At 49.0% G+C, this 14,888-nt stretch overlaps 1 protein-coding gene across 1 annotated transcript in view; it reads right to left on the bottom strand.

Moving 5' to 3' along the window:
• Positions 1-1,207: 1,207 nt before the first annotated feature.
• Positions 1,208-14,888, bottom strand: part of DNAH6 (dynein axonemal heavy chain 6) — a 260,070-nt gene continuing 246,389 nt past the window's right edge. The window contains exons 70-76 of the mRNA XM_004713856.2: positions 13,538-13,667; positions 11,449-11,576; positions 9,332-9,517; positions 8,615-8,687; positions 7,603-7,754; positions 3,866-4,088; positions 1,208-1,463 (exon numbers count right to left, since the gene is read on the bottom strand). Of these exons, the coding sequence (XP_004713913.1) occupies positions 1,360-1,463; positions 3,866-4,088; positions 7,603-7,754; positions 8,615-8,687; positions 9,332-9,517; positions 11,449-11,576; positions 13,538-13,667 (996 nt within the window). The 3' untranslated portion in view covers positions 1,208-1,359. The remainder of the gene's footprint in view (positions 1,464-3,865; positions 4,089-7,602; positions 7,755-8,614; positions 8,688-9,331; positions 9,518-11,448; positions 11,577-13,537; positions 13,668-14,888) is intronic.

Here is a 14,888-nt window from a genome sequence, read left to right as displayed (position 1 = left end):
TCCCTGCTGCACCCTGAGATGCTGTCTTTCTCTTTGCCTCCTAGTGCTGTGCTCCCATATCTCCAGGTCCCCCTCCTGGACAGGCAGATCTCTGCGGAGCTGCAGTTCCCTCTCTGGGGGCAGCCCCACCATAGCCAGACAGTGGCCAGCAGCGCCCGTCTCTCTCTCTGGACTCCTGTGTTTTGGGTAGTGGTGCTGGCTTTCCCAACACCTTTCTCCTGTAAAGGTGGGGCAGACTAAGTAGGCCGGCCATTCCTGCCCTGCCACACGCTGCTCTGGTCTTGCCCGGCCCATCATGGGAGAAGAGATTCAGAATCAAAACCACGATTGGTTCTTCTCGGTCTAAGACTGACGAAGGGTAGCCCACCTTGCTGGGGGTGGGGGGTGGGAGGGAGATGGACAGCTTTGTAACATAGCTGTATATGGAAACTATGAACTGTGTCTGTGCGTATACATAGATGTGTCCTCCCCACATTATGTGCAAGCCCAAACCAGACTCACTGCCATCGAGCCGATGGTAACTCAGCGTGTGCAAGGCTGCACACTTCTATGGGCACAGGCAACCTCATCTTTCTCCTGAGGAGGAAATGGTATGCTGGAAGCACACACCTTTCCAACAGCTGCCCAGCACCTAAGTCACAGTGCCACCACAGGACTTCTGAAACCGGCGAACAACTCTTAGCCACATCACCTGCATCTGCCTCTGCAGCTCTGTTTCCGGGCTCCACTCAACTGCAACTTCGATACCATGGTGCACACAGGCTGTGGGTCCTGATGCTGCATTTTCCTGCAGCTCTTCCTCCCTGTAAGCCCCTGTTCTGCATCCAGCGGAGCCAGGGAGCGGTGCCTCGTCCCTTTTCAGGAACTGGTGCAGCCTGCACTTTGGCTGGTTTACACGGGAGGATGCCACCGGAGCGCACTGCCGGGGATGGTGGGTGGGGAGGCTGCGTTTGAGGTGCTGCCATAAAGTGCTTCCCAGTCCTTGTGCCCCCCACTGCTGCTGTCGCTGCCTGGGCCTCCGCCTCCCGGGCTCTGGGCAGGACCTGCGGAGTAGAGGAACGGAAGCCTCCAGGCCTCGGGGACGGAAGCACATGTCCATGTAGACAGCAAGGGGCCTAGTACTGGGTGAGCGGGGAGTTGGGGTTTGGGGTGCCCCAGGAGGTTACTGACGGCCGCCTGGGCCAAGGGAGGGCGCTACATACAGCTGTGAGCAACAGGCAGCAAACCACTTTATTGCCGATTCTATGTGAAATACAAGCCACCGACACTACCCTTTAAGCAAAAGCAAAAACAACAAGCACTCGATGTGTTCCAATGGAAACCCCGCAGACCTTGCTGGCTGGTCGGGGAGGCGTCTTGTCACTCGCTCAGCTGGCAGAGCAGAGCCGAGCCCTTGGCGATCCAGTAGTCCTTCGATCTCTTGGAGGGCAAGAGGATGGTCACCACAAAGTTAGTCGAGTGGCCTGTTTAGGGACACAGGGAAATAAATACGTACATACATAAAGGAAAGGTAATCCCCCTGGGGCCATGAAGAACACTGCAGTGAGGGCCAGGACTCCTAGGGCTCCAAACAGCCCTCCCTGGATTTCAGGTTTGCATTCCAACATGAAGGTAGAGCAATGGATCCCCGAGTAGAGTGTGTCTGGCTTGGGCTTTAAAAGCTCTATTTCAAGTTCTCTGCAGTCAGACTTAGGGTTTGCACAGTCTTCAGTCACCTGGGGCTGCAAAACTTGACTTTGGGGACATCGGACCTGGACCCAGACCCGAGCTTTCCACGAAACTCGCGGGAATGCATCTAGTAGGTTGATGTTACACATATCTCATCTTTCCCTCCCTCCATCCGTGCACTCATCCACTCACCCACCCCGGCACCCCTCCATCTCTCCTGTGTTCTAGAGCTGCGCTAGCCACCGGGGAATCTTAGATGCACAGCACCGTCAGGGGGGTTTTGCCCTCAGGTATGGGACAGCTGATGGAAGAGGTTGTCTTTGTAACTTCTTCAGGGTGGGCATCTGCAAGGGGCCAGGACCAGGGTGAAAAGAAAGAGGGTCTGCCTTCGTAATTGGTGTTGCCATTTCCGGTCCTCCAAGCACAACATTCCCGATCCCTACGCACGCTATCAGCGGAGACTGCTTCTATCTGGCCCTCTCATCGCCATGCTGGGCGCCCTGGTTATTGCTAGCCCTTGAGGAACAAGCCTGCCATCACAAAAGCAAGGGAAGGCAACCCTGGACGGCCTTCACAGGGAATTACTGGTTTTCTGGGACCTGGCATTTGGAACAAGGTCCTAAGCAACCCCTCAGACTCTGCTCCCTGTCCAGACTTTCCTTGGGGCAGGTTCCAAGCCTGTACGGCAGACAGACAGCGATGCCCATGGAGTCTGGGAGGGCGCTTGGTGGAAAAAGGTAATGAAAAGATAGTTGAATTTTTCCAAGAACTTTTTGAAGCTTCTGGTAGAAGACTGGTTTAAGGCCTCCCCCAGATCTGGAGAAGCCCTTGGGCCCAGAGCCAAACCTGTGCAGCCATTATGTATGCAAGAAGCCGAATTTACCCACTGTCGGCTAAAACTCAGAAGCCCTGGTAACGGAGCAGTTCAAGTCACAAATGCTGCTAACTCAACAGGTCCGTGCTTGCATCCGTCAGCTGCTGCGCGGGAGGAAGATATGGCCATGTGGTCCATAAAGACTGACCGCCCGGGAGACCCTCTGGGGCAGTTTCACTCTGTTCTAAAGGGCCTTATGTGTCATATAAAATTTAGATCCTTCTATGGCATACTACTTTTGTGGAGCGCTTAACCACCGCACTACCAGGGCTCCAAAAAGTTACCACCGTAGTGTACACAAATGATGTGCATGCTACACATACACAGGTATATGTATGTGTGTGTGTGTGTGTGTGTGTGTGTGTGTGTGTGAAAACTGCAACTTCCATGTGTGAGTCTTCGATGAATAATATAAGTGCATGTAAGTTATTTTTATGATGCATGTAAAATATGGTAGAACTAATAATGGAGTTTAGAAATGTCTAATTCCAAGACGTAGTAGAATGTAAATAAAATGGAGCTGTACTGACACAAAGCTCAATTAGATCAAGTGCACAGAATGTTCAGTGTACTTATCATTTAGAACTGGTAAGGAACGGAAAACAAATATCCCACAAACATTGTGAGGACAATTGTTCATACAAAACTTAGAGCCTTTTATGACATACCACTTACCAAAATTAAATTACTGATGGATTCTACAGACTCAAGCACAAGTTCAGAATTATTCACACCTTAGCAAAATCAAGGAGCCCTGGTACCGCGGTGGTTACCAGTGAGGCTGCTAATCAACTGCATGCTTGGCAGTTTGAGACCACCAGCCATTCTGCCTGAGAAAGACAGGCTTTCTACTCCTATAAAGAGTTCCAGTCTCAAAAAAAAAAGTTAGTCTCAGAAACCCCCAGGGGAAATTCTACCGTGTTCTATATTCGAGAATCTGTAGGGTTGCGTTATGAGTCGGGGTGCACTCCACAGCATTTCTTTTTGTTGATGAAAGAGAAACTTCCTGTACAGATTGTAGCCAAGGAAGCCCTGTGGGCAGGGCCACTCGGTCGCACCGGGTGGCTAGGAATGAACAATGGACCCCACACTCCAACAACAGATGGGCCCACACTAGCTTGCTTACAGCACGTGCCAACAATTGACTCGCAACATTAGGATGAATAAGATTTAGAACATTTACCTATTTACATGCAATAGTTGGCTTTCTTTGAAGCCTGGCTCAAGACATCCCTTTGTGTATTACAGGTGAGTGTTTAGACCTTCTTTGTCAGATGCGTTTTGGTCACTCCCCACACTGGGTCTGTAGGGTACCATCCTCACCTGTGGTTGACAGTGTGCCTGCGCGGGCCCCTGTCTTATAGAGTGGGGAATGGTACAGTGTAGGATTGGGCTCGTAATTCTGTTGAGGTTCAAAATGCACCACGGGCAGCATTGGATTCATCTGTCCAGACAGCGCGTCCTCTATCACCATCTCCTTATCGTCCCATCGGGAAGCATCCATGAACATCCCATGAACCAGAACGCCGTCTTCGGGGGAGGGCAGCTGAAAGATACCCAGAGGTTTAGAGGTGAGAGGAGAATCCTGTGCCTCTCAGCTTGACATGGTCGCATGGTTTTCACACTCCTCCAGGCTGTCTAGGAGGGGCTTCCCCTGGGTGTCCCCCTCTGTTGTCATCGCGTGACTTCTTTGCCTTTCTCATGGGAAGCAGATGGGGTACGGACTGTGGTCATCACTGGCTACTCTTAACACGGGGTTCAAGGGCCCGGGTGCCTTTCTGTATCTAGACGGTAGGTTGCACAATTGCAAGCATATTTTCAGAGTGCCTATGAGAAATCCCTTTTGTCTTTTAAAACATAAGGCACACTTGGTTTTGAATGTTTTTATTCAAGGATAGAAAGAGCTGAAGAGAGACGCTGTCGTCAACATCCCGTGATTGGATGTCTTTTAACCGGTGTCCAATTTCTGTCCCAGGAAAAGGAGCAGACCATCTCCTTAGACTAGGCAGAGGTTGAGTTCCCAGAGGTTCAAGTGCAAATTGTAGGCAGCCTGGTGTCATCCTTCCTCAGACGATGAATGTAGTCACGTCTGGAACTCTGGAATTTTAGCTAATTGGCGCCTCAGACTTGCAAACCGAGGTCTCAGCAGTGGACAAAGGTGATGCATTCTATAGTGAAACAAAGGGTGGGCACTTTGTGCGAGTGTGTGTGTGTGTGTGTGTCCTGAGCTTTCTGTCTTCTGGAATGTCAGGGTAGCATTGGCATTCTTGTTTTCTGGGTCTCTCTGTGTGCAGTCAAGGACCCCAGGTGGTGCTGTCAGGTTAAGCATCAGACTGCCAACCACAAGATTGATGGTTCAACCCCACTAGCTGCTCTGGCAGAGAAAGTTAACGCTAGCTGCTCCATAAAGAAGTAACAGCAAAGTTCATTAAGATTTGGAATCAATCCTTGTTTGATTGTTTTGGGTGGGGTGTGTACATCTGAGTGAACAGTGCCTGCAGGCCATACGGCTTTCCATGTGACAAGCTCTGCTGGAGCCATCCATCTGTTAAGCACTGTGCCCACAGGGTCCCACCCACTCAGAGGGAGGGCCTGTTTCTAAACTGGGCAAAGGCTGGCAGTGGCCCTGCCTGTTTATCTCAGAAGTAAAACTATTGATATCTATGCCCTTGCTGTCTCTCAACATTTGCTGGGAGGTGGGAGGATGTGTTCAAGCAGAATTAGCCGTAGTTTAGGAGATGCTGGGAGACCATGAGGCCATCGAGCCAATAGCTGAAATCTCCACAGAATTTGGAGATCCTAAGGAATTGTCTTGGCTTGGTGCACATGACCCAACAACCAGAGACGTAGCATGAACCTCAGTCCCTGGGGTCACTATAAACTGCTCGTCAGAGCCAGCCAGGGACGCGGAGCAGGGCCAGAATCCTGAGCGTTAGTAGGTTCTATGTTGGGTTGCTAACCACAAGGTCAGCAGGTTGAAACCACCAGCTGCTCCAAGGGAGAAAGATGAGGTGTCCTACTCCTGTAAAGAGTTAGTCTTGGGAACCCACAGGGGCAGTTCTACCCTGTCCTAGAGGGTCTATATGAGTTGATTCACCTCGATGGCAGTGAGTTTTTGGTTAAGATATGGGCAAGTATATCATAGGTCAAGGCATGTATCTGAGGTAAGTCCATCATTCTCTTATTTTGCCAAAGGGCAAAAGGCAAAAGGCATTCTGTTAGATCTGAGTAGTATGATACCCGAGGGCCTGGTTGCAGGCTCTATGTGTTATGCTACTCTGCCTTCCTGAAGCCTTGCTTTTTCAGCTACTACCACGGCGTATTCGGTGGAGAGCTGTCAGAAATGCTGGGCTGCAGTCCAGAGTTGCTGATTTAGCGGGCCTGCGAATTTGCATTTCTGACAAAGTCTCAGGTGGTGCTGAGACTGTTGGGGGTGGCGGGGGCCACTGAACCTTGACAACCACTGCTCTAGAAGGAGTAAACTATGCAAATGAAATGAACAGGTCAAAAGTGCATCTGTAGCATGTTCCTATCGGGTTTGAAATAAAGTCATATAACATGTAGTTAGCACATCAAATCTGCCGGGAGGTACCTGAATGGTTGACCAAGATAATGAATTTAGCCTATAATACTTATTGTGGGCCTACCAAGTCTTGGTTGTATCATATCTGCTAGTTCATTTAATCTGCACTGGGAGATGGGTGGCATGAGCCCCATCTCATAGACAGGAACGCTGAGGTGCAGATGTGTAACTAACTGTTCCACCGACACAGCTGGTGAGGCAGGATTCAAACTTGTCTCTCTGATTCTGAAATGCTGTATTTTAATCCTTTTGCTACATTGCCATCACAAGGAGGACACAGTTACTGTAGGTGTCTAAAGAACTCAGGTCTTTGCCATTTCCCCTGTTCCTCGGTGGTTGCAGCCATGAAGGTTGAGCTATGCTGTTTTAGCAGGTACACGATTTACCCCAGACACAGGAGGTGCTACACCAGGACCATTGGAAAAGTTTTCCAATTTCTTAATGCAAAATGCAAATTCACATTCCTTTCCAAGAGGAGTCCCCGCCAGATAAACTAGACTGTGTTCTACAGATGGAAGCACAACAAGGGGCAATCGGAAGAATCAGAAGAAAAGATCCTGCCAGGCAGTCATGTTCCTGAGCGTCATCACCGGTGCGTCTGCTGTTGATTTAATGGCCAAGAGGAATCAGAAACCTGAAGTTAGAAAGGCCGAACGAGAAGAGCCTATCAGGGCTGCCAAGGAAGCAAAAAAGGGCCAAGCAAGCTTCCTACAAAGACCGCAATGGCTGCGACTCAGGCTCCCACAAAGGCAGCACCTGAGCAAACGCCTGGGAAGCCTCTGCAAGTGTCTGCTCCTTGCGCGGGTGGAAAACGCTAAGTTGGCAGATGAAATTTAAATCAAGATGCAACTATAGCTTAAAAAAAACCCAATCAAAGCATTGCTTTAACTACCCTGTTTCCCTGAAAATAAGACAGTGTTTTATATTAATTTTTGCTCCCAAAGAGGCGCTAGGTCTTATTTTCAGGGGATGCCTTATTTTTCCATGAAGAAGGATATGGTACACATTTATTGTTTATTGTTTAATTACAAGAGACCTCGCACTTCCTGTCTGCTCCGGCTGCGCTGCAGCCAACAGTGAGTTGCGCAGTGGCGCCCACCGCTACGGTCCAGAGTCCAGAGTTAAGGTAGCTTCGGGGGGGCCTTATTTTGGGGGAGGTCTTATTTTCAGGGGATGCCTTATATTTCAGCGAGAGGCAAAACTGTAAGTAGGTCTTATTTTTGGGGAAACGGTATGTTTACAAATCAGACTAATTTAGGCTGCTCCTAAAACTTCTCATCATTCCTAGTTAGGGAGTTGGTCTTGCATGTGCGATTCCTGTCCTGCCCTTTCCTCTCCTAGATAAACTGATGGCATGGCGGGGTGGGGTGGGGTGGGGGGGTGAGGCAGTGGGGGAAGGAGATGGGTGGAAATACAGATTGGCAGTAGGACAGGAGCTGCCCTGTTGTTTTGCAACAGTAGTTAGGGGGCGTCATACCTCTTTGTCCATGGGCAGTTCTTGTCCAAACTGCACCGCCTTGGCAGCTTCTATCACTGTAGCTTGGTCCCGGTAGATGGGAATCATGTTGTACTTGAAGCTGAGCTCATCTATCGGCAAATTGTATTTCCGGGCATGATTCTGGAGAGTCCCTGTAAACACAAAAACCAGAAAGCTGGGTTTTGCAAACACCACCACGCAGTCTGAATTAGAGGTTGGTGGCTTTGATTGAAGGGTGATCCCTGGGCCCAACAACTCCGTTCTTCTCCCCAATGCCCCAGTGGGCTGCTGTAGCATTTGAGAGCTTCCCATCCACAGAGAAGTCCTCACCACCAATACCTTTTTCTGGAAGCCTGCACCTTTTGTACAAGTGTTCGTCAGGATTGGGAAGAGGGTCTGAGTGTAGGGCTCTGTCAGGGTGCCAGGGAGGGGCCTGAGGGGAAGCCTGGAGACTAGGGACAGTGGGAGCAAGAGGAAGGGGCTTCCAGCCCTATCTCCCTCACTTTCCATCCTTGTCTCCCGCGCCACAGTCAGCTGTTCCTAGAGATACAGACGAGAGAGCTGAAGGGCTGTGTCGGAAAGCTCTGCAGCGGCTCTGACCCTGGGGCGTCTCCTAACTGGATTCTGGCTGCTGGAGGGACAGCGAATGCCTGTTTCAGAAGGAGCAATGTTGCTCCGAGCTGGAGCTGGGGCAGGTGGAGAGCAGTGGGCAGGTGCCCTGGGTGAGTGTCACACCGAATCCCTGGAACCCTCGGTGAGAGCCCATGGAAGCAGTGGGGCCCACACTTTATAGCCTGAGAGGGGCAGGAGTTCAGTTGCTGGGGGCCATCTGCTATTCATGCCACCCACGTTGATGGTGGGGGGGTGGGGATTAAGGATGAGCAGGGCCTTGTTGAACTTCCCTATAATGAACAGGCCGTTAGGAGCCAGCCGTTTTCCAGCGTCTGAAGAACCGTGTGTAACAAACGAAGTGTGGGCTTTTCAGCAGGCTTTTCTAGGGAATCGCTCCTACCTGTTAGGAAGCCTTGAGGGAAGAAGAACCCAGAGATCCAGAAGGACTTCGGCTGTCCTCTTTTGAGCCACAACTGAGGGAGACACAATTACACGGCGATGTGCTTCTTTCTGAGGCAGACTTTGCCATCTAAATAGATGACATGTTCTAGGGCAGTGGTTCTCCGCCCTCCTAATGCTGCGACCCTTTAATACAGTGCCTCATGGTGTGGAGACCGTGTATGTGGGCCTATCTTCACGTGGGCAGACCTGTCTGGAGACGGATAGAGGAGTACTGTCTTGGTTCTTAAGACCATCGGAAATAGGCGACCCCTGTGAAAGGGTCGTTCGACCCCCAACGGGGTCACGACCCCCAGGTTGAGAACCGCTGCTCTAGAGGGTCTCTTAGGAGGCAGGGCCTAGCCAGTCTATTCTTACAGCTTGCCCTGCCTCCTTTGCTCCCTGGCCCCGCCTGACCACAAACACAGGTCCAGGCTACGACGGGAGATCCAGCAAGGATGCTTCTCTTGGCTTGGTTCTCTACCCATAGTGGAGGCCACCAATTAGACTGGAAGTCCCAATGATGGCCTGGATGAAGAGTGAATGTGGGAATGTGACTGTATCATAATCAGGATGTGTTCCCAGCACCCCCTTTCTGGCCATTGTTTCTCTGGGCTCACATGACCCCTCACTGATCATCATGAGTATCACCAAACCCCAAAGAAGTGAGTTTACTTACATCCACAAATGCAGTCCTCAGAATAAGATCTTTCACCCATGATCCTAGCGGTTTTAGGGAAGGGTAGGCTGTGTTGGACCAGAGAGAGGGGACCTGGTTGTTGAGGAAACTGTTATAGACCTTCTCCATCTCCTCAGACATCACTACAAGCCCAGCAATGGCTTTCCTCAGTGTTTCTAGAGAAGTCTGAAAGAAGAAAAGCAAGGTCAGCGCCTTGATCAAGGTCATTTATTAGGGTGAATAGTGATCAAAGGGGCACAGCGCTGGACGGTAGGTACTGCCTACCCCCTGCAGGGTCCTCTGCACACAGCCTTCTGGGCCAACCCCCCCCCCACCTCCCGCCCCAATTGTGCATGTATTTTTATAATGTTAGTACAACAAAGTAAGGTTTGTGGGTGCAGGGTGCGTGAGGCAGCAGTGGCAGTGTGCAATCAGTGGAAACAAGAGAATCAGGGGGGCACCCTCGGAAGCTGAGAAGAATGGCTCCCGGGTCTTCTGCCCAGCATCCAGCCCCACTCCAGGTCCACAGGAAGAGAGGGCCTGATGGTGAGTGTTAATGAGAACCAAGCAGGGCGTTTCCTCAGGCCGCTGGCCATCTCTGTCCAGAGGACCCCAGGAGCTACATCAGAAGTGAGAGAGAGCTACAGGAGACCAGTCCTCCAGTTGTTAGTACAGCATCTCCTTGAATGAGAAACCTTTCCTTCAGACTGGACCCTTACCCTGCTTCCCCTCTAACAAGAGATGGTGGGGGGGCAGTCGTAGTGCTGAGAGATGGCAGGGCTCTCAGTGGCCATGAGAAGTACAGGCTGATGCTTGCCACCTGGCCAAGGACAGAAACGGGGTCTGTAGTTGGTCATGGCTCTCAGGTTTTCTAGTGATGTGCGAAGTACTACCAATACTAGGAAAATAGACAAGGAGATGTCAGGGGCCAAACTGATGTTGATTAAAACACAAAGTGAGGCCAGGGACTACACAGCATAGTCCCAGAAACAGACAAAGGTATTGATGAAGTTAGCCATTCCTTCATTTTTACAGATTTATTCTTTAACACTTTCTACTTTCCTACATCTTTTTCCATAAGACCTATAGTAGGAAACACAAGATTATAATTAGATTTAGTCTGAAGATCTGAGAAACCATTGGCAGCAGAATGCAGGGAGGAGTTTCTCAGCCAGAGGAAACACCGGCATTCCATCTTCACAAGCCAGAAACTAACTCCCATGTCACCAAGTCGTGACCTGAGGTTGGCCCCTTTGGCTTTCTGAAACTCTTTATGGGGGTAGAAAGCCTCATCTTTCTTCCACAGACCATCTAATGGTTTTGAACTGCTAACGTTGTGGTTAGCAACCCAGCACTTAACCCACTTCACCACATGGCGCATTCCATTTCAGATATCAAAAATAGAACCAGGTAGTGGTGGCCTTAATGACAATGCAGGGAGAAGCCAGGAGAGAGAATGACGGCTCGGGCTCTCAGTGTCATGTGAAATAGGCAGAGGTCACATGGCAGTTGATGACGTTCCTGATCAAGTATTTAACGAGTCAATGATAAGTTGAAGAATGTATCTGCATAGAAAATATACAACCAGAACTCCTTAGGTGTGAAGACGGCAAGGTTTTTTTCTTAATTAGTTTGGATATGTCACCAGGAGTGGCCAATGTCTAGAAAAGGAATTTGACTTGATAAAGTAGAAGGCGCGCAACAATGAAGGAAAGCCCTAATTAGACGGACCCGAAGAGACATAGGGTGGAGGTGAGTGGCTCCCCTGACCCACAGTCGTGGGGGTGGTGCAAGATCAGGAGAGGCTTTGATCCGTTCTGCAGACGGTCACCAGCAGTCAAAGCCAACGTGAAGGCAGCCACCACCACCAACTGTGACAGTGGGGAGACTGAAGGTTTGTAAGGTCACACGCTTGCGGTCTCATTATTAGAAATAGGGAATGCAGATTCATTAGAGGGGGATTAATTCAAGTTCAGACAAGTTAGGCTTGAAGAGATGTTGGCGTATCCCAATGGGGATGCCAAGGTGAGGGGAAGAGAGTTCTCAGCATACTCATATCCGAAAGCAATTCTCTACAAAGTTTGATACTCAATAGCAATGAAAGTAAATACCCATACATGTATCAAGTTCAGCAGATTGTTAAATCGGTCCACTTCTTGTCCAAGGACTGTGGTCAAGGAGTTCACGCGGCCTTGGGAATCCTTGGTGAACAGGCCCTCTGAAGCACCCTCCATCAGCAGTGCTTCTGTGAATGGAAAACACGGAGCTGCATCATCCCTGGCTTCTGTCTGCATTACTTAGGTTATTGCAAGGTGCTAATCTTAACACTGTCATGCCAATTTCGTCTGATATTCAAATCATGTATGCAGGCCTTAAATCTGACAGCGTTTCTGTAATTAGGGCTCTGTGGCAATTCATTCTGCTTATTATAGAAGCAGTCACAGAAAAGGAGCCTCAAATTCAATTGCACAGGGATCAAGTGATAGATTATGCATGTATGTATCCATGTATCTCAAATGTTAAACTTGCGCATCTTATTTTTTCATCTGAAAACATGCTTCTTGTGGCTATTTTCATCTTCTCTGCCACTCTATGTGGTCTATGGATCTGGGATGGGGGATAGTAGGTCTTTGACTGCTGAAGTCAAATGCTACAGGTTGACTGTGCCTAATGAGGCGACAGTGGGAGGAGAGGAGAGAGATGGAGGGAAAAGGACGGAGTGGGAAGTCAAGGTGGCCCAATAGTATTGAGTTTGAGTGGAGATTTTGCCTGAAAGGCTCTCTATAGTGGATGCGGAGGCTCTACAGGAGGGCACAGAAAGGTAGGTCTGGGCTGAGGGGAATCAGGGCAAGACAAGGGATATCCTGAGACCAGAGGGAACTACCCTGGGACCCTGAGTCCTTTCCTCTACCATGTAAGTATAGAAGGTATTTGTTTCCTTGAATACCTACATTGCATCTAGGAGAGAAACTTAGGGGTGGGGAACAGAGACGAAAGAGACTTAGCATTTATTCCAAGTTACTGAGCATCACATACAGGAATGAATTTCACAATCAAACTCCATGATGCTTACAGAGAACTCTCTTACATGCCAATAGGACTCCACACCACATGGACATTATTTCTCTGGTTGTCCATCAATCTATCCATCCCTTTCCCACCAAGTCCTCCAACTTATTGATTAAAAATGGCTTTCTGAAAGAAGGGACTAAGTTCACCTCCACATCAACAAAGTCCTCGACTGCAGGAGCCATTCTTTTGAGGGTTTGCTCAGAGGAGGAGATCGTGGGCTCTGAGCGCACACTTCTTCCGTTCTCTGGGGGCCGTGTGGATACTGGGGAGAGCCAGCCACAGGCCTCTTTTGCCTCCATTTTCTTCCTCCCAGAATGACATCTCAGAGCTGATTCCATTGAGCTGGCACCCACGCATGGCGGGCGGCCGCCAGTGGTCCAGCGTCGAGCTGTGCCACAGGGGTGTCTTGGCTGGAATCTTTATGGACGCAGATTGCCAGGCCATTCTTCTAGGGCGCCATGGCACATGGTTGAACTGCCAACCTCTCAGTTAGTAGCAGGGCACAAACGGCACCCCCCAGGGACTTGACCCATGACGAATAGGCTAATAAAGTCTAAAGGTACAGCCAAATGTCAGTGTGGAAATGGATCTCTTTTGCTCATTCAGGAAGATTCCGTAGCTTGCCAGCAAACCAGGTGAAATTGATTTAGCCATTTCTCTTGAATAGGGAAAAACGAAAAGGAAATGGATCCCAGAGATGGGCTGTCTAAGGGAACATTTTACAACAATGGGATTTTTAAAATCTGCATTGCCCAATGTGGCAGCGTTTGACATGTGGCTTGTATGGCCGAGGAAGTGAGCTTTTAGTGTCGTTTTATAACTTTTAAATTTAAGGGCCCCTGTCTCGCTCTCTGCAGGTCTGGAGATATTAGCATAATGACACCAAGGGAAGAGAGGAAATGCCCTGGCTGAAGTCACATTGGGTTAGAAACCAACTCACTCCTACGGCTTCTCATAGCTGAGCTGCTGAAGTGCTGTAGGACCCATCCGCCAGTGCAGAACTCGCATCAGAGTCCGACATGGAAGGACAAGTCTGTGTCTTACGTGGGTTTGGAGTCTTGCTTATAACTCAACTCACTTTGAATTTATTCTTTAAAATGTCATGACTGATATAGGCTAGGGATTATTGATTACCTGGCACTCTGGCCCGGACAGAAGCAACAAGTTCTTGAACAATTTCATCATTACTTTTTCCCCCACCGCCTGAAAATGACCTGGGCTGAACTTCCAGGATGATGTTGATCAAAGTGTTGGTCTCTTTGTACTACACGGGAAGTAAGAAAGAAACAGAACAGCAGCCATTCAATGGTGGAAGAGTCATTGGTCAGCACACATCGTTTACTTCTAGAACAAATGATAGTTCTGAAGCACAATGGGAAACCTTATGTGAATGATAGAGTTGGTAAAATGTGCTCTTTGGAAATGCATCATACACAGTTGTGTTATATGTGATTATCTTTTAGCTAATCATCTAAAGGGAAGGTACAGAAATGAGGAAGAAATAATGAGAACCCAGTTTTAGGACACACTTTTAACTATATGGCATCTTTCCCAAGTGGAAACACCCTATTTAATGGCTTGCCATTAAAATTTTAGAAAGTGTAGAAAAGCATGAAGAAATACTCAAGGTCTTGCTGTCCAGCAAGGATGATTTCAAACATTTTGGATTTTCCCTTACTAGGACATCTTCTCTGTATCCATGCATCTAGTTTACAAGATCGTGTCCATACAATTCCAATTCACGTTTTCAGTCTCGGGAGCATTTTACCATCCTTGAAAAGGGTCCGCCACCCTTGCCTTTAGTGATTGTGTCTCATTCTATGAGGTGAGTAGGCCATACAGTACATCAACCTCGGGGGGCATCTGTACCCTGTACAGAATCCTGGGAATGTAATCTGTATGTGAATTTCATTCTCCGTCTTTGCAAGTTCTACAATGTTCCTCCCGGAAACCAGTCAAACTAGATGGTGTCTGGCTACCGCTACCACGTGCCCTGCAAGGGATCACATTCGAAGGTTCCAGATAGAGTGGGAGGAGCATGTGGAGCAGAAACTCAGATCATAAAGAAAGAACCCCTTTCGTCACTCCGCAGGTCTGGCAATGGGCGCACTCCCTGGGCTCCGTTTTCAGTCAAACGATGGGCAGCTCATTACGGGAGATGACATTCAAGCGGTCCACAGAATCGTCAACCATTTGAGATCAACAGGCAGCATTTACCCAAGGACAAAGTTCAGAAAGGTTAGTGAAGGAGGATGAATAGAAACCGGAAACAGCTGGGAAGAAGTGGAGTAAGTGCTTGTGAAGCTTGTCATCAGTGAGAGGAAGCAAAATATGTGGAATGGAAAACAGAAATGCAAACCTTCACCCAATTCATGAAAAAGAATAAAAGGAGAAAAAAGAGAAAGCATTAAAGTGATAAATTATTAGAAGGGTGCTTTAAAAGCTCAAGGAAAACCTCTCATTGGCCTGACATGGACATCATGCC

Source organism: Echinops telfairi, unplaced genomic scaffold (genome assembly GCF_000313985.2).
Source record: "Echinops telfairi isolate 266 unplaced genomic scaffold, ASM31398v2 ScPeMD7_7467;HRSCAF=8505_1, whole genome shotgun sequence".
Taxonomy (NCBI): Eukaryota; Metazoa; Chordata; class Mammalia; order Afrosoricida; family Tenrecidae; genus Echinops; species Echinops telfairi.
The sequence above is the reverse complement of the archived record's forward strand: the minus strand, read 5'-3'. Positions and strand labels throughout refer to the sequence as shown.